Below are 20611 nucleotides of genomic sequence, written 5' to 3' on the forward strand. Positions count from 1 at the left end.
CTGCAGCACCAACAAAACAGTTTGGGACAACAATGTGATATAAAAGAACTTGAGCATGAGGAGTATATAAATACTTGTGAACTGATGAAGGATCAACAGTAAAACATGAACAAATGCAAATAAAACTTAGTAAGGAATATTTTAGAAACCTTAAATTAATCCTGTAAAACAGTACCATTAGTTGTTTATTACATATGTCCTGTCCTAACTTAAGTTGTGGAGTGATTGACTGGCCCCAAAAGATGTTGGATAGATTAGACAGGAAAACAAGAAGAATGCTTTATGCTCACCAAATGATTTGTAAAAATCACTGTATACCAAGATTATATATTTCCCATTCCGAAGGAGATATGGGCCTCCTTGAAACTGATTACATGTATAGATGTGCAATCGTGGAGTGCATACATGTCTGCTGATTTCACAAGACCCAAATATAGTGAAAGTTTTGAAACATGAAGAGAGTAAATCTGAGATGGCTTCCCTGTTTGGCCTAGCAGAAGCATATTAGTGTCAAATGGGAATGAAAATCAAACCAGAAGTAGACAAAAATCTAGCAAGTGAATGTGCTAAATAACAAAAGAAAGAATAAAAGGTGAAGGATCAGATGAGAAGCAAGAAATGTGGAAAATACATAAATATAGTTGTAAGTATAGAAAACTCCTGGAACAACCTCATGTTGATGAGGATCAAACACAGGAATGGTTAAGGAGAGGTGAATTCAAACCAAAAGACGAAATGTTAATATTGGCAGCCCAAGGTACTGGACTATGTACAAGTTGGTTTACAAAGTCCACTGAACATGTGGGAGAAACAGACAAATGTAGGTTTTGTAAAACAGAATTGGAAACAGTTGCAAACATTGTTGCTGGTTGTGACATACTAATGGCATAAGGACTGTATACTGAAAGGCATAATAATGTGGCAAGACTGTTGCACTGGGATTGTTCAAACATTATAATATTGAAGTAGCTGAAAAGACACTGGAAACGTGAGTCACAAAGCTTCATAGAAAATGATGGCCTACATCACATGGGATCACCCATTACCAACAGTTCAAAAGATAGATACGAGAAAACCAGATATAGTGGTCCATGAAAAGAAGACAAAAGTAGCACTAATCATTGAAATCGCTACACCCAGTGACTACAGTGTCTGGCATACAGAGAGACACAAAGTCATAAAATATCATGACTTGCAGGCAGAAATGAGAGCAATGTGGAATAAAAGATACCTAGATAGTTTCAGTAGTAGTAGGAGCAATGGGTCTTATAAAAAAAGAATCTACAATCAGACGTAGATATGTTACTGATACATGTAACTCTATATCAATTGCAGAAAGAGTCACGACTGGGCACATTGTGGGTTCTGCGAGGAGCACTTCTGGCTAACATCAAAGACTGAAACAATACTAATTTCATGAACTTTAATCGTACTTTGACCTAGGAATGGGGGTCCATTCTCATTATGGCATTAAAACCTCAAAAGACTTGGAGAAATTAAAAAGAAAAGGAGGCCAAGCTATCCAAGTCTGCACCCCCAAGCTAGGCCAACTTCTTGCAAATTTAGCTTTCCAAGTCTGCCCTTCTCTCTACATGGTTGCAACACCTACTCTGTTTTGCCAACCACTGGCTGGGGAAGGCAAAAGCCTTAGAAAACCAGTGGGGAAAAAACAGAAATTCCTTCTCACCCCCTAGTATGATCACCCTTATGAGTCAGCAAGCTTCTAACTATCCCTTTGCTAGTTACTCCAGATCCTGCTTTTACAAGGAAAGGTGAGTAGGTGATCTGGTCTGTGTCCTGCTTGAAAAAGGAATTAACCTAACTACCCGTCTCTTTTTATCCCATCCTTTACCTACCCAAGTGCTTTTTTGAAACTTCCCCCTCCATTTCCTGTTCCTGTCCCTACTCCTACTTGTCTGTCACTTCCCCCTGTATGCTACCTGTAACTGCACTACACACTTGATTGGAAGAAATAGTTGTAGCCATCACACTTGATTGGAAGAAATGCCTGGAGCCAAGTGTTTATTATGTCAATCAAGTCAAATCATAGTTCAAGTCAGGTCCATTTCTAAAAAAAAATCAAAGCCAGTCACAGATCAAATTAAATATTCAGATGTGCAGAAATGGCAGAACTTGGAAGGGTGTAAACCAACCAGATCAGCAAACACTGCACGCAATCCCTGTAACATGCTCAACCAATACCAGTGGCTGAAGAGATCTGCAACCAGCCTCCAACAGTCCCCTGACACCATTCAGCCAGACCAGTGGCTGAAGGGCATCTGCAACCTGCAGGACCCCAGGCTATCTCTCTCAGCCTTCCCGCTACACCATGGCATGGCCCACCCAGAGAGGGCCAAGCTGTCCAAGGATGCAACCTCCCCACCCCAAGCTTTACCTACTCCCTTCCAAATTTAGCCTTCCAAGTCTGCCCTTCCACCACCGGAACGAGGCTTGTCCCATGAGTCACCCTCCCCCTAAGCACACCTGCTAGTCCTTCATTTCCCTTCTTCAGGTTATTTAAAGATAATCAGGGTCCCAAGAGTGGGATGTGAACCCCTTCATTCATGTAAAGTTCCAGTGCATTGTTTTCAATATTTATGTGATGTACCATCCACCCTCCTAGCTTTGCTTCTCTCTCTCTCTGTCTCTCTACTGCCTTGGTGCTTCTACTTCCTGCCAGACTGGTCTTTGGATTGCCTTTGGGTTATATCCAATCACATTTTGGTGCTGCTGGTACATTCTCATACCTCTCAACTGTCCAGATATTTGCAGAATGTCTACAGATTTTTTTCTCGGATTTTTGGTCTGTTCCTCATAAAATTTGTGTTTTCTGGATTTATGTGGCAAATCAGTGAGGACTAAGTTCACTATATAATGGTAGATATTTGAGTTTCAGACTTCATATCCTTCATAAAATGCATAGTAACACAAATGTTTTATTCTAGCTACTTTCTAAGAATATAAGAGCATTATTTAAAATGTGTCCCTTTTGGGGGGCTTTGTCTCCAATTATTTTTGGTTGTGTCCAGAATATTTGTTCCAAGGGGTTGAGAGCTTTAGTATTCTGTTTAATTAGCTACTTGTGTAATTGCAGATAATCAGTGACTGTGCTTCCACTGTGATGCTGAATTAGTTGTCTCATCATCTTAAGTATGTTATAGTTCTAAAGATTAATTCTGATATTTTTTCATTGTCTATATTCTGTAATCATGGATTTCCATAATCCAGTCTTCTGATGTAAAGCGCAACTTTTGCTCATTAATTTTTGTCATATGACAGAGATGCAAAGTTAGCCATTAACATTTAACTGAGTAACTTTTTCATTTTTGCATATTATGACATATAATAATTAAAAAAAATGTCTTGCTTATTGAATACATTTGAATAATCATGTACCTGAAAATATTTTCCATTTGTATTTGCAGCGTGTGTTTGTTTGGGACTTGGATGAAACCATCATTATTTTTCACTCCCTGCTGACAGGATCTTATGCACAGAAGTATGGCAAGGTAAGAAATGTGAAATATTTGCAGTTCGTTATTATAAAAGGCCACTATGCATGCCTCACTGTAAACTTAATAACTCCTATCTTGCAGACAAATTGCGTTCTTGTTGAAAATTATTATTGCTGATTGTTCAGTTTACATTTGGCAGAAGGCAGAGATTAAGCTGCCAGGTCTTGTGGCATTGCATTGCTTTTCTTTGTGATCAGAGGTTCCTTCTGGCTGATGAGTTTGATGGAGGTGCAGTGAGGGAGTACATCAGTTATGATAAAGGAGAGCTGTAGATGATAATCTAAATTCCACTTTGTAAACTTTAATTTTTTTATTTTATTTTGTGTTGAATGGCTGACAAGAAAAGGTTAATAGATTAAACTTCAGATGTCATTGAAACCTGCAAATGTTGATACTGACTAAACATGTAAACATTTGTAGATTTTATTTTGCTTAATATGCATGTGACAGAAATAATTCTTCATGGCATTTGTAATCTGGTTTGGTAAGCACTTATTACCCGTTATCGTATTCATTCAAGTTGAATATTATAGTAAGAATGGTTTGTATGTAATATTGAATCCCATTAAATATTACTATCTTGATTTTTTTTTTTAATAAAAAGTGGGTTATGACCTTTGTTTGTCTACTAGTGGTGTATTTGCATACTTGAACTACGGATTTAAAAGAGGTTTAAAAAAACTGCAGAAGTGAAACAGAAACTAGAGTGAGTGTACTGAATGGTCATTATCCACTATATAATCAAAAAGTCATTCATAAAGGCTTGAGTAACAAACATGAAGTACAGAAGAAAGGGAATTAATGGAATGTTTTGGGCATTGTGGGTGAAAGGGTATCAGGCCTTCTAGTTGCATGTCTGTTTACTGTATCTTTTTCTATTTGACCCTTAAGAGTTAATATACTGTTAAGGTTAAGGGTAAAGTCACATATTAAAATGCAATGCCAAGAAGTGCATTACAGTGCCTTTTGGGAAAACTACCACCCATTCGAATTACTCCATCAATAAGACATCCCTAAGAGTTGACCCAGTAGTCAGGGATCATGGAACATATGTAGACAGTAACCTGGCCTTTGACCAATATGTGAACAAGGTAGTAAGAAAATCATTCTATGTCTCCCAACTTTTAACAAGAGAAAAGAAATCCAGCACCCCGAGCAGTAGTAGCTTAAAGTCTTTTATTAAACCAGACCGGTTTCAGCAATCAGCTTTCTTCAGTGGTTTAATGATTACACAACCATTGGCCATATTTATTAGTATTTTGAACTAGGCAGTATGACATCATTTCCTGTATGCATGAAAACATTACCAAAACATAGTAATATGCATACCTCTCAAGTGTACCTCATTATGAGGAACGTACCTCATTTGGGGTCTTAAAAAGTTCATGTTCCTCGAAGTTCCTCAAAGTTCCACATTGAAAGAGTCTGTCACACATTCAGTGTTAGGAAGATTTTTAAGTGAAATCCATGGTAAATAGAAATTAATCATATTAATTCATTAAAGGATCTTCTTTATAAGTAAAATCGGCATATTTTAACCATCCTATGACCTTCCTAGTTGAAGTTGTTTGTAAGCCATTACTATGTGTTCCACATTTTGCCCATTTGTTCCACATTATGAAGGCGAGTGTTCCTCATTTTGGAGGTGGAAGGTTGAGAGCTATGGTAATATGTATGAATAAACCTAAAAAGTACAAAGATCAATAAGTATATAGAAGGTATAATAAGAATGTTAATACTAAAATGTATATCAAAATTGAAATTATGCATCAATAAATTTGTAATATAACAACAATCTTGTAGTTCATAATAACAAAGAGAACAAAAATGGTGTTGTAACATATAAGTAGATTACAATTATTGGGGGCAGTAACCCTTCACAATTTGTCATTAAGACCAGGTGGAAATAAACCACCTAGTTTTACAATCCATTTCGTTTCTTTTTGGTTTAACAATTTGTGCCATCCAGTTTTAAAGTTTCTATTGCCAGAAATCTTGTCAATAATAATAAAAGAAAACTGGGCCGTTTTATGCATCAAAGTATGTTTTTTAGGTTTATTCATCCATAGTATTATGTTTTGGTAATGTTTTCATGCATACAGGAAATTATGTCATACTGCCTAGTTCAAAATACTAATAAATATGGCCAATGGTTGTGTAATCATTAAACCACTGAAGAAAGCTGATTGCTGAAACCGGTCTGGTTTAATAAAAGACTTTAAGCTACTACTGCTCGGGGTGCTGGATTTCTTTTCTCTTGTGCATGTTTGGTTTATCTGTGCACCAACCATACTTGCTAGCCTGTTCTTTCTCTACCTACCTCCCAACTTTTAAGTAAGGCATGACATCTAGGTCCACGGAAGTTATAGTGCCTCTTTATTCAGCCCTTATCAGAACTATCATTAAGTATAAATCCCCCTTCAACCTGTACCTGACCAGACATATGCAGCAGTTGGAACAGCGACAAAAGTTCCTTGCCAGGAGAATCCAGGGTATAAATACATTGTCCTATATAAATAACGTTAAAGCCCTGTCTCTGTACTCTGTCTCCTTCAGGTTACTAACAGGCGATCTATGCCTGGCATAGTAGACATCCTCATATCCAGCTCTGATGGAATTTTTGCACATCCGTAAAATAAACAGTAACATGAACTACTAGTTCCAAGGATTTTAATTTTGCTTGCGACATAAATAAGATATGCCAAGGAGACAGAGATGTGTCTCGGAGGATCCACAACCTCTAGAACAGGCTCCCCGTCTATATGAAGCAGAGTCCATCTCTAACCCTGTTCAATCTTAACCTTGACCAATAGATGAGAAATTAGAAATTCACCCTGGTTCTGTCTACCATGTCTCTGATAAGGCAAACAGAAATGCACAAAATAACATATCACTCCACATAGTCTCTAGAAACTTCCTAACTAGCATACCCCCTTCCTAATAATTGGCCATGATACTTAGAGACACAATTGGATTGGGTTGCTAGGCTAGGCTTATTAAAAACCCTGGTATTCCTTAGCCTGGTATATAACTACATACCTATGAAGCTATATTTTAGGTGCATATCTAGTGAATCAACACGTTATGTTTTCCTTTGCTTTTAAGGGTAACAACAGTTTTGTTTTTTGGTTTTTTTTTTTGGCCAGAATGAATCATTGTTCTTCATTTATAGTTCTCTGTGTTGTCTAACTGTAACTCTGAACTCAGGTCAGGTTTTAATTTCATTCCAGAATTTTACTTTGTCAGTTCTTTCTTGGTCATGTTACTGCACTCATACCTCTCAAATGTGCAGATTTTCACAGAATGTCCAGATTTTCGCCTCATATTTGTGTTCTGCTTCTCATAAAATTGTATTTTTCTGGCAAATCTCCAGCAAATCATTGAGGACTGAAGTCAGAAAATAATGGTAGATATTTGATTTTCAGACTTCATACCTTTCAGAAAATTCATGCTAATATAAAATTTGTTATTCTGTCAGCTTTCTAGGTTTGTAAGAACAATCTTTTAAAAGTGTCCCTATTTTTTGGCCTTTGTCCCCGCCCCCTTTATTTTTGTGGTTTGTCCAGATTTCCTGCTCTATGAGGTTGAGAGATATGAGTGCACTGTGCAGCCTTTGGCCCTAATCCTTACAGTTGGTGCATTCTTTCATAAACCAATGGTATTCGATAAGCTGAACATACATTTTAAGTGAACAAGGTCTTTCCTTGTGACATGTCCTGGGCTACGTTTCCATAGCTAGTAATGACTGCAGTGTTTGTCTGCTTATTGACTTGTAGGCCAGTAAGCATCATGCAGAGATCCTGCAGGAAGCATGTATTTCATTAGCTGTGCTATAGAATTTGATAATGTCGGGTGTATGTTCATTAATGGATATGTTTTAGCCACAAATCTTAATGTGTAATCTACCCCAGGTATTCATGGATGGCTCTGCTTTCTAGCATATGGGGAAAAATACCAATGCCAATATTTAAGAGTAATTGGACTTCGCAGTACTTTAGCTCCCTTAAGTAATTTAAGAATAAATTTTGCTTGACAGTTGCCTTAATTGTCTTGTTTAGAGGGGGAGACAGAACAGTTTGTTTTGTGTTTCCTTGTCATCCCTATTGGCTTTAACTGTAGTTGAACATTTGTTAAGAATTGTATGACTTTATATTGCCATTTGCTTAGAGAATTAACAGGCCTTTCTTAGGAGAGTCATTGCAGACCATATGGCACCCATTACTCCATCAGAAGAGGAGACTTCCCTATCCCTCACTGAGAGGTGGACCTGTCGGCCACTGGTGATTCAGCATCAGATGCAGTAGGTGGTATGAGACTAAGGTAGTCTGGACCACTCCTTCTCCTTTACAACTGGACTTTCATAAGGATGACAGAATGGGACAAGATCTTCAGGCACAAGTGTGAGATTAATAAATTAATAATTAATGTAAAAATATTATATAGGTGAAACTAAAAGATCTTTTAAAACAAGATTATTAGAACATGTTAGAGATATAACCAGAGATAAAAGTGAAAGTGCCATAGCTAGTCATTTTAATAAAAAAAGTGAAAGTCTGAAAAAAGTAGTCTGGACCACTCCTTCTCCTTTACAACTGGACTTTCATAAGGATGACAGAATGGGACAAGATCTTCAGGCACAAGTGTGAGATTAATAAATTAATAATTAATGTAAAAAATATTATATAGGTGAAACTAAAAGATCTTTTAAAACAAGATTATTAGAACATGTTAGAGATATATAACCAGAGATAAAAGTGAAAGTGCCATAGCTAGTCATTTTAATAAAAAAAGTGAAGGTAATAGCGAGGGTCTTTAAGGTACTGTTTTAGAGCAAATTAAGTTGTATAATGATGAAAATGATCTTAAGAGTAAAATAATCAATTTATATTTTAATACTTTGTCACCTAATGGGTCGAACAATGAAGTAAACTGGAGATGTTTTATTTAGTCTTGTGAATTTAATCATGTTGTGATGTCAGATATAAATTGTTAAATTGTTTAATTGTTTGATTGATGGATGTATTTAGGCAGGTTGTGATTTGCAGTTGTTATACTCCTTGAAGGCTTGCAAGAGCCGAGAAGTCAGAGTGTTTGTTTTATTAAATATCTGGTGTTGGAATACTAGCTGGTGGTTTTATTTGTATTCTGGTCCTTCCATTGTGTGGTGCAGCTATTGTTATTGAGTGGAGATGGTTAGTGATCCCAATACAGACCTGCCACGGTTATTTCTTGAGTGTAGTGGAGAAGGAAGTCAATATCCTTGGAGAGCTTTTTCCAACTGGGTGAGCCTCGCCATGTATCTGGTAATGTTTCCAGTATACTTAATGGACAAGGTACTTTGACTGGCGTAAATGATATTTCAAATGTGCCAAATGTTTGGAAAAAATTAGAGGAAGATCGTAACAAAAGGTGTAATAATTTGTTTTCGGCTGTGGGACGAAAATTTACATCTACGCTATCTACTGATCGTAAATCTTTGTGTGATGAGCTTAAAAAACTTATGTTTAAGGAAACGGCTGTAATTTTAAATATTCAAATCATGTAGAGATACATTGAAATGGATGTGTCTCCCCGTGGTTTGCGAGCTTACAAGGATCCTTCCTTGCCATTTGATCTACAAAACACAGCTGATAAAGCGTTCCATCAACGGTGGGTGGTTGCCGCCCATAAATGCACAGTGGAATAGATCAGTATATTAGTGGAAAGAGACAGGTTAAAGCAGAATGAGCTGAGGGAACAAATTAAGGAAACCTGTTCTTCCCTTAACTGTTATCTGAGCTTTGATACTCTTGACAAGTTTTTGTGTGACATTAACAACAAACTTAAAACCTATGAGGAAAACATCATAGACAGAAAGAAGGGCAAACTAATGTGTGACCTTCGAGATTATAATAGGGGAAAAGCTTTTGTGTCCCAAGCTAATTGCAAGAGAACTGTAAAGCGTGTTCGCTTTCAGGAGGGTGAACGAGAAGATGGCTGGCAGTACAATACTTCGTTTTCCAATTCGGATGGTGCTAGCTCATCAGGAGAAACAGTTTTTGAACAGAATGAGGATTTTCTCCATTTACCGAATGGACAACAAAGAGAACAATTTGAACGGACTTTTTGGGGTAATCAGTATGGCCCAAAAGGAGGTCCCTAGGGAAGGAAATGTCAGAGAGAAGTATATTATGACCGAACTAGGGATGGACAGCAACAACAGCATGTTAAAAAAGGTAAATGGTGATTTGCCATTTACAATTGACTTTGAAAGTTATGTGGTGAATTTATCTGGCTATAATTTTAATAATGTAGAATATGCTGTATTAAATTGTGGCCTTAATACCTAGACTCCATGAAATTAAGATTGATTTATTTATATTTATTAGAAAACTACATCTTAAACACTTCTTTGAAAATGCAGATCTTACTGTTGAACCAGTTTTAAATTGTAGCATGAGTTCTAATGAATCACAAAATGAGATTTTTTATTCATGCCTTTCAGATATGGAAGTGAATGCATATACATTGTTTTTGATACGAGTAAGATAATATGTAAAAGTGATTTTCTTCCTCCCTTTTTACATGAAGGAATTCAACATTTTTATACTATGGTACAATTTGCATTAGAAAAAGAGTTTATGGAATTCACAAATTATGAGTTCAATTTAACTAAAGAAGAGTGGAAAGCACTCAAATTGTTGAGTACTAAGCAGGATATTATTTTTAAACCTGCCGATAAAGGCAATACGTTAGTTATTATGAATTTGGATAAATATATAGATATGTGTAATAAGCATTTGAAGGATGAAAGCACATACAAAAAAGTAGAGATGGTTATGTATACTGAAGCGGTTGAAAAATATTTAGATCTTATGAAAAAAGGTGGGAGACTGTGTTATTTTTCTAATAAAGATGTGAAGAAAAAGTTTGGGGTGTCAGGATGCAAAATGGCACATTTTTATTGTCTCCCCAAGATCCATAAATCATTAAATAACCCCCTGGGTGCCCTATTGCGTCAGGGAAGGAATATATTCTGTATAAAATAGGTCAATTTTTACATTTTTTCTTATTGCCTAAAGTTCAACTTTTACCTGCTTATATTTAAGATGTATTTGATTTTCTGAACAAGATTCAAACAATACAATGGGAACAAGACATGCACTGGATAACATTCGATGTTACAAATCTTTATATGAATATTAGTCACCAGTTTGGATTGGAAGCTGTCAGATTTTTTGGGGGTAGAAAGTCCAGCAACTGAATTTGTTATAGAATTATTGGACTTTTGTCTTAAAAACAATTTTTTTGTTTTTGGGGAGATTTATTTATGCAGAAAAAAGGAACAGCAATGGGGCATCTTTTGCCCCCTCATATGCCAAGCTAAGCATGGGTTTGTTTGAAAATGAATATGTGTACAGAAGCGAATTATTTCACAAACATGTAATTTCATACTATAGATTTATAGATTACTTGATTTTCTTGTGTAAGGGTGGTGAAAATGAAATAGAAGGGTTTATTAAGATGTTGGGCAACAACAGATTTTGACTGGAATTTGATGGATTAAAGGTGGGTAAGATTGTTCTTTTTTTAGATGTGGTTTTGGATGGTCGTGACAATAAGAAAGTCTACACTAGAGTATACAGGAAATTTGAACAGGAAACGCCAGGTCTCCCTGACACACCAGACAGGAGCCCGATGCTCCTCACTTCCTGAAGTAGCCATAGCCACTTAATCAGGTATCCTCAATGATAAATGTGGTGGCCCTGTATGCATGGATTCATATGTTTAAGTTAATTTTTTTGTGCAGTTTAGTGTCATATGGCTGTAGTAGGACATGGCCAGAGAGGTGCACCTTGGCACTATGGGAGTGGACATGCTGTGTACATGACCATACAGGTCATATGCTTTGTACTCGCTGTGATGTGCATCAATTGTGCTGACATATTGGCAATGATTCCTAGACAGTGGCACTAACTGGCTTCATTTGCTTAAATACAGTGCTAACTGGCTCTTGTTTGCACAATATAAAGTGTCAGTGCATTTTTGCAAAACTGCTTAAAACTATATAGCTTTAAAGAAGAGCAATTTCAGCAAATCTTGTGCAGATTTTAAGCTTTCCAGCATTAAGGAAATAGCCCCGCCAGCTAAAGTACCTCAGAAATTACAACAAATCTTGCAGTAGACATCAGTGAGAATGAAGCAGAAGTTATGGTGTAACTGTTATCAAAAACACTGGCCTGGCATTGTATCATCTACCCATGGCTGGGGGAGGGGTTGTAAATTGTGACCATAGCAAACCATGGACATGGGCTATAGTGTTGCATGATATGATGATATGTTGAGACATGGCTTCATTGCATGAATGGGGGAGACTACATAAGACTAATTGCAACTGATAACCAGGTTTATAAAGGATGGAGGAGGCTGCAGCCATAATTATGTGTATCCTATGGTGTACCATATGCTTCCACTGAATGACATATTTTGCCTACAGGTATACAGGTACTGGCATGGCCAACCAGTGGAAGCAATGCTTTAAAAGTTCACTAGCCAGAAGAATGAAATACATAGCATGCACTTCCTGAGCAAAAGTGCTATAGACCAGAGTTACTGAGACCAGATTTGGCAGGAAGTGGCACAAAATAGGAATGCTTTCCATAATAGTCTCTACAGTACTTGTAAACAAGAGGTTACTGATATGATGCCCCATGAAAAGGAAAAAGAACAGAACATTTTGACAGGCAGATATCTCACAGTGGGGAACCACCAACATAGAATCTGCTCTGTGAGGTCATGGAGAGTTTAGTGTCAATTGCCACCATGCAGGAGCAACTCCTCATTACTGAGGGAGTACCTGGATTTGGGAGGTAATAACGACCTATGTTGTCAGAAGGAGAGGCACCAAGCTAGTAGCATCTAAAACAATTCACTGTAGCATACTCCTCAACATGATTATAGTGAATGTTTGACCAAGGCACACCTACATATCAGACCCACCGGGTATCTCTGATATGCAAGTGCAGCAATCTGCATGCAAGGTATCTCAATTACATGTAACTCTTAAAAACACACTGGAGGCAGACTTATACAAAAATGTAAGTTTACTTGTAGAACCAAAGTGAAAATGAAATGAAAATGTGGCTCATTCAGCTTTCCAAAAGAAAAATATGTACATCATTTGTAATACCTTGAATCAGAACTACTCTTCAGGCTTAATCCTATTATAGACCCTCTAACTACAGACTGTTCTAAAAGTCTCATCTGCAGGCCTTGGCAGACCTTCCCTTCAGCTCCACCAAACAAAATCTTCACCTGAACTTTTCTCAGGATCAATCCACAGTGACCAACTGGAACTACATTCCACAAATCTTCATTCAGAACCTCTGTTCTGATCCACAATGAACCTCCAAATGAAGAATCAACTTCCTGATTTGCCTCCTTTAGGTAGTAGGCTTTTGTGCATTTCTCAGTAGCAATTAATGTTGTATTAACAGACTATTACAAGCAAATTTCCTACCTATTGAGCTGTGAGAATTATACGTACAGGTCACTTCAGCACCTTTTAAAGGTATACTACCTACTTTCCAACACACAGAATGTCACAACGTGAGCAACTTTTAACTCAGAATCAGACTAAATGTTCCTATACAACCTTGGTTATATACTTTGTTGATCTCCTTAAAGTATCATCTTCCCATTATGCTTTTTTAAAGTTTATTTGGTTTTATCTATAAGTACACCAACTTCTATTTACCTTCTTCACTACTTTTGTTTTGGTGAAAGGTATGATTTCCTCTCCAAGGACACTGGTTGTGCAGCTTCTGTTGTGTCTTCTCCTTCAAGTGGTAGATATGTTTAAAAAATTGTTACTGCATTAAAATTCTCCAGTATACAAACAAGCCTTTTGAGCGTTCCTGTTTTCTTCAGCTTTCTGATTCCTTTTGCCAGATATCTCTTCAGTGCTGTGTATTTTCCTACCTGTCTTACTTTTAGAAATTAATACTTTCTTTACTCTGAGAAGCCTTGCTTAATTGTCCTTCTATTTTGTCTTTTCATTTTTTTGTGCTAACACTTGTAAGTTTCTCTGCAGTTGTCTTGTACTGAATTTTACTTCAGTTTTCTATCAATTGGACTACATTTCCTGCATAGACATCTCTTACAGTATTGAATTTTTCTTGTTCCATCACTGGAACAGGTTTCTGATAACATCAGGCTGGGTATTAGCAGGGTGCAAATGTACTCCCAACTTACTTTCCTTGATTGTTTTATGATCCTATGAGTACACAGGATCCTTTTTATAGTCTATCCCCTTTGTATCATCCTGCTTTTACTGTCTTCTCCTGGTTTTGATTCCGGATATTTATATGAATGTAAGAGTCATACACACTACACCCTACCCACAGTTTTATACTGTATAGGCATATCAGTTTATTGCCTTACCTCTTTATTATTGTGTAGTAGCCTAACACAATGTGTCTGTGGTTCCTCCCCAACTTAAAATGTGGAAAGTCTTTTCCTACTGTAAAATCATTAGCCAAGTTAGGGGCTACAGCTGCAGAATTCAAAAGTTTTTCCATGTAACAATTTGAATTTCTACATGAATGAAGGGGCATTCATTTCTATCACCATGAGTACATGTCACCTTCATGGTGACATTACTAACCTTATGCACCAAGGGACCTTTACACACAGTTAATCAATTTTCCAAAGTCTAGCAGAGCTTACACTTTCATTCCTACCAAAAAATATAGTACACTTACTGTCTTGGTTGTAACACACTGACATAATGCTGACTCGGTTATTCTAGGTGCACTCTTATCACATTCCATAGAAGGAGTTTCATCTGCAGTGTGCATATCAGTTTTCACATTAGCATTCTGTTCAGCATTAGTAAAACAGAATCTAGCATCTAAAACTGTTAATGGATTACTTACATAGCTGTAACTAGGACTTGAGGGGGAGGCTACCCTGGGTGTGAGCTGTATGGGGGTTCTATTGGCAGGTGCAGTGCCAGCATTGATTTATGAATTCACAAGGATATCTCAGCTTCATAAGTGAATACCAGTACTGCATTTGTAGTGATGACTGAAGCACTAAGTGATAGAAGCTGCAGCAAGCAGCTTGCTACAGTTGTTACAGGAGTGAAGAAAAGCTTTTTGTGTGTGTTTTTGCGCCTCAGATTTGTGAAGCTGAGAAGACCTTTCTTTTTTTTTTTCATGCTCCTGAGTGGGCATCAGTCTGGGGGACTGCACAGTGTGTCAGATGACCCAGCTATATCTGTGACTACTTGCTACTTTTTATTTCAGTGAATATTGTACATTTCTTATTGCATCTTTAGACATATAAGCAGGCAATTCAGTTTTAAACAGTGTTATTAACTAGTAAGTATTCTGATAAAATTAATAACTTACTGAAGTTCTTATCATCACTTTGCATGGCCCATTTTCTCAAATGACTTGGTAATGCTTTTTAAATCTGCCCAATGCTAGAATTTCAAACATTCTCATTTTACTGTAACTGCTAGGCTCTACCACAGCTCTAAGGTACGTTTTTAAATTATGCATTTGAGCTATTAACTGATTTGTCAGCATTAAAATTTCATTTGTAAAATATTATGGCTTGCCCTTCAGAAGTTATCCTAGCCCTAAGCTGCCTTTTTTTTAATGGTCAGTCCCTTCCATGTTCATGTAAGTTTGTGATTCTTCCCCTTTAGCTGAGAGGAAACTGTTTTTCCATTTATGATTTATCTAAGTTCTTCTGTGTTTCAAAAGCCACCAAATATGACTATAGGTCAAAATCCTTATTTGCACTCTGCAACCAGGATCCAAATGGAAATGTAGTTCTATTGTCTAAATAGCAAAGAATAAAACAAGCCAGCTTGTTTTACTACATGCTTATTATTTTCTATTTAAACAACAGAACTACATTTCCATTTGGATCCCGTTTGCTGAGTGGTTTTGGAGCAGGAGAGGAGGTTTTGGTCATGGTGTTATTCAAAATCCTTATATAGATTTTTTTTTTATTGTAGATATTGTTCTGGAGGTAGCAAATACACTGACCACTCCAAATAACTGCTGTTGCAGCTGCACTAAGTTTTGATCGGTCTGCACTTTACACTCCCTAAGGTTCATAGGTTGGTACTAGGCTTTCAGCACTAGGGCCTATACAAGCCTATCCATAACAATTCCCTGGCTATTTCTTCCCACAGTATTTACTTCCCTGGACCCCTGTCTAGCAGGGTGACTAACATGATCCCCGTGGTGAATTTCCTATCTCCCATCCAATCAACAAAGTTCCTTTTGAAAAGGGCCAAAGAGGCGCTCTGCTTGACATGTATGGGCAGTCTATTCCAGAGTCTGGGGAGTTTCTAGGTCAAGAACCTATCCCTCCAGCATGTTTTGTTCATTGTGATGATAAGGTTTAGATCCCTGTAGCATGTGTCTATGAGGGATTGGGATTTCTTTAAGTGTAACATGTCCAACAGCTCTGGGTTTGACATGGCCTTGTATGTTAAGCAGATCGCCTCTGAGTAGACGATATGCGACAGAGTATAGGTTTTAGATGGTCAGCACAGGGCATCTGCTTTAGGCCTGTGATTCTTTTAGTGAGGTATTTCTGCGGCCTTTCCAGCTGTTGCAGATGAGGTACATACCAAACGGGGAGTTGTGTCCTATAATGGATCTAATGAGGGATGAGTGCAATGGAACAATGACCTCCTTTTTTCTGGATGAAAAGCCCTTAGTGATGAGGTGTGCCACATAGAAGGATTTCCTGACTGTTGTGGCAATGTGGTTATCAAAGGTGAGACCACTGTCTACCTGTGTCCCTAAGTCTCTCATCACACTTTCTGTGTTTAGTGTACTGCCACCGATGTGGTAATTCACGGGTACATGTTTTTTTCCTAAAGGGGATAACTGTACATTTCTTGGCATTGAGCTTGAGCCCAAGGCTCTGGTACCAAGCATATGTTTCTGTAAGGCCCTTTTGTAGAATATCCACATCATTTGGGGATTCAGTAATGGCTCCCAGTTTGCAGTCATCTGCGGACTTTTTTAGCCAGAGTCCTTTAGTGTTGGCTTGTACTTCAGAGAAGTAGATGCCAAATAAGAGCGGTCCCAGGACTGAACCCTGAGGTACTCCACTTGTCTGGAGCTGGATTTGGAGTCGGCTACTTTTACAGTGTGCGTACTGTCAGTAAGCCAATTGGCAATCCATCGAGTGATGTAGGGATTAATGCCCAGCTTAGTAAGTTTATCTATGATTCCAGAGTGGGGGATGGTGTTGAAGGCCTTGGCGAGGACCAGATAGGCTGTGTGGACTACCTTACCATTGTCCACGGCTTTGGAGACTGATTTGGTCAGGTTCAGGAGACAAGATCGGCCCTTCACGAACACAAACTGCGTGGGGTCCAGTGCTTGAAGGTTGCCAATGTCTTGGTTTATAAGCTCCATAATAATACATTCCATGGCCTTGTAGATCATGCTTGTCAGACTGATGGGGCGGTAGTTCCCGGGATCCAAGGTGGATCCCCCCTTGTGGAGTGGGATAACTGTAGCTGTGCCACTGCTCAGTGGACACGAAGCCTGAGGTGAGGCTATGATTAAACATGGCACTTAGGTGAGGTGCCAATTCATTTTTTAGTTCATGTAGAACACAGCCTGGGATGTCGTCTGGTCCCATGGATGCTGTATTCTTAGCTTTGGAGAGTGCGTTTTCTACCCATGTGGCCGTTATTACCGGAATTTGGCAATCTTTTGGTATTGAAATGGGCCCTTTAGGGGGTGAGAGGGGAGTGAAGTTTGCACTGAATCGATAGGCCAGGATATTGGCAATATCCTTGGGATCAGTATATTTAATGCCATTCTGTTGTAGCTCAGAGAAGATCTGAGCATTGCCATTTAGATTCTTGACATAGCTATAGAATGCCTTGTGGTTGTCTTTGGAATCTTTGGCAATTTTATTTTCATAACTAGCTTTGGAGGATTTTATGAGGGATCTCAGCTTCTTACTGAGGCTGGTAAGGGAGTTTTTTGCATCCTGGGATTTTCCTTTTTTCTGAAACAGTTTCTTCCTTTTGTTGTAAAGTTTGTTTATGGCAAGGGACCACCAGATTGGCTTCCTTTTTTTGGAGGAGAGCAGCTTGGTTCTATTGGGGATGGCACGATTCATGCACGAGTGGATGTGCTCGTACAGTGCCTTAGTGTAGGATTCAGCAGTCGAACTTTCAGTTCTCGAGTGCATGGGTGTCATGAAGTTTGTCACGTCTGACTTGAGTAGCATGAAGTTGGCTTTGGAGAAGTTTTTTACAGAGGTTTCCTTACTTGGGGTGGGGTTGGGATGTGGATGTCAAGGGTGATTAGCTTATTGTCAGACCTGACCAACAAGGGGGTGACCATAGGTGTGGAGTATCGATTTCCCATGTTGGTAATGACCAGGTCTAGGTTATTGGAGCCCCTGATGGGACTAAGGATTAGTTGATCCAGGGCGTTGGAATTTATGAATTCCAAGAACCGTTGGGCAAAGGTGTTGGTACATGAGTAGTTTTCCCAGTTAATGGCAGGGTAGTTGAAATCACCCAGTATTAGGGTGTTTGGTTGTATCTTAATATTTTCCAGTATGTTTAGAAAGGTGTAGTGAGAATCTTGGGGCATGGTGGAGGATCTGTCGCAAGCTACAATTTGGATTGCAGCCTTACCTAGTGTTAGTTGCACCTGGAGAATTTCAGATGCATTGTGTTGGGCAACTAGCCTGGTGTTGTGAATATCCTTGGTGAATATGGACAGTCCTCCACCTTTAGTGTTTTGGTCCTGGTTTGGTGGCCGAAAAGTGTGGTAAGAGTTGTTGCCTTGTGTTGCAGGGGTGCTCTCTGGAGCCTTGAACCAGATCTCAGTTACTGCACAGGTTATTGATATTTCCTCCATGGATTTGGGTAAAGTGATGAAACTAAACAGAAAAAAAAAACTTCTTTGTTTGGTAGTAAGAAGACCAGGAGCAGCAGCAAATCACTTCTGGTTGTAAACTTCACAGGAAAAATGTAGCTGATATAATCCATACAATTGGCAGCAGAAGGATAGTTAGTGTATACTGGCAGGTCCCTGACCAGTCTGCTTGCATTCGCCACTAGTGTAAGTCGTAAAGGGCACATAGAAGCAAAGTTATACAAATGCACATTTATTAGTAGACCCAAAATAAAAATGAAATGGAAATGCAGCCCATTCAGCTTTCCAAATCAAATTTCCAGGAAAAAGATGCACATTAACTACAGTACCTTGAATCAAGTTTAAAGTCTGTAGAGGCACTTGACCATATGAGTTCAGTCCCATACAGCATGTCCACCCAAAGCTCTTATAAAAGTCTGAGCTGCAGGATTTGGTATTCTTTCTATTTAGAGCTACCAAACAAAATTGTCTCCTGAACCTCCCTTAGGCAAAATCAACAATGAGCCCCAGCTGGACTTTTCTCTGTTAATCTTCTTTCTGAACCCCTGTTCTAACTCATGATGAACCTGTGACTGAGGAAAAAGCAAGCTAGGAGCAGTCATTGAATCCTGAAATGACTTAGCCATCCTGCAGGAAGATTTGTTTCAAATAAATAACTGGTGCCAAAATCATGGACTGAAACTAAATGTAAAAAATGCATTATTGTATCCTTTGGAAAGTCATCTACCCTATGGAACTACCACATTGACAATATGCTCTTAAGAGCTTGACTCAGTTGTTCGGGATTTGGAGACTTATCTGGACAGTGACCTACCTTTTGACCAACGTGTGTGTTGTAAGAAAGTCCTATACTGCACAGCTTATAAACAATGATATTATGCCCAGATCTAGGGATGTCATTGTCCCCATTTACTCAGCCCTCATTAGGCCAATCACTGAATATAATGCTCCACGAGGCATGTTTCTGTCCAGACACAAGCAACAACTGGAATGCCCACAGATATGCCTCACTAAAAGGATAAAAGTTCTAAACAACATGTCCTACATGGACCGACTCAAAGCCCTGTCACTATATTTGGTATCGTAGACTGCTAAGAGGTGACCTGTGTCTGGCATGTAATGCATCATCCAACCCATTACTGATGGATTTACTGCACATCAGCAAGTCAAATGACATCAGAAATACTCTGTCTAGAGATCTAAACCTCTTCGGCAACATCAACAAAATGGTTTGGAGGGACAGACATATCTCGCAGAGGATACCACTGCTGTGGAACAGACTCACCATTCACACAAAACAAAGTTCATCCCTATCCATATTCAAGTGCAGCTTAGATCTATGGGAAACAGAAAGTTTACTCCAGAAGTGCCCACTGTAGTACTAATAAACAGAAACAGCTCCAAAATCCTTTATGCCATGCATGGATCCCATCAAATTATCTATGGTATGATCCCAGTTATTCTCATTAGGGGTTATATATATAATTATTGACCATGGGATGAGTAAGTCCAATCTATAACCAAATGGGATAAGGTATTTCAAGCACAAAAAGGGAAACTGGCTAAGTGTAAAATAGGGTCATAGGAGATTACATGACTAATGGCTTAAGAGCCGTTATAAGCCTAGCCAATATAACCCAATTTTACTCAATATATGGTCCCTAGAGGCAAGAGTATGGCATGAATTTGTGCCTATACATCAAGTATCTTACAAACTGTCTCATCCATAAGGGACATAGGCGCTACCCCAGGTGTGAATTTCCAATTCCCCATCCATTGATCCAAATTGCCTGCAAGGGCATCTAACCTAGTACTTACCTATGAACCTCATAAATAAAGACATAAGTGACATCCAAACCCTGGATCCTACCCAATTTGGCTTCATGAAGGGCAGATCCTGCCTGTTAAATCTGGCGAATTCCTTTGAAAATTTGACCAAAGCAACTGATGAGGACAAATCTGCGCATGCAGCATACCTCGACCTGGCAAAGGCTTTAGACACAGTCTCACATTCAGGCATTACCTATAAACGTAGCAAACTGAATGTAAAACCCTTCAGTGTAAAATGGGACTATCTAATCAACAACAATACCCTAAGTACCCATGAAGTGGTAAGGAACCTGGCATCACAAGTTGACTGCAACCTTAACTTCGACCACCATATGTTTGCTGTAG

At 38.5% G+C, this 20611-nt stretch overlaps 1 protein-coding gene across 1 annotated transcript in view; it reads left to right on the top strand.

Annotated features, from left to right (window-relative positions):
• EYA4 (EYA transcriptional coactivator and phosphatase 4) overlaps positions 1–20611 on the top strand; it is a 3122134-nt gene that overhangs the window by 2789916 nt on the left and 311607 nt on the right. The window contains exon 13 of the mRNA XM_044077094.1: positions 3426–3509. Coding sequence (XP_043933029.1) covers positions 3426–3509 — 84 coding nt within the window. The remainder of the gene's footprint in view (positions 1–3425; positions 3510–20611) is intronic.

The sequence above is a fragment of the Protopterus annectens genome, chromosome 1.part1 (genome assembly GCF_019279795.1).
Source record: "Protopterus annectens isolate FY-2018-M chromosome 1.part1, PAN1.0, whole genome shotgun sequence".
In the NCBI taxonomy this organism is placed as follows: domain Eukaryota; kingdom Metazoa; phylum Chordata; order Ceratodontiformes; family Protopteridae; genus Protopterus; species Protopterus annectens.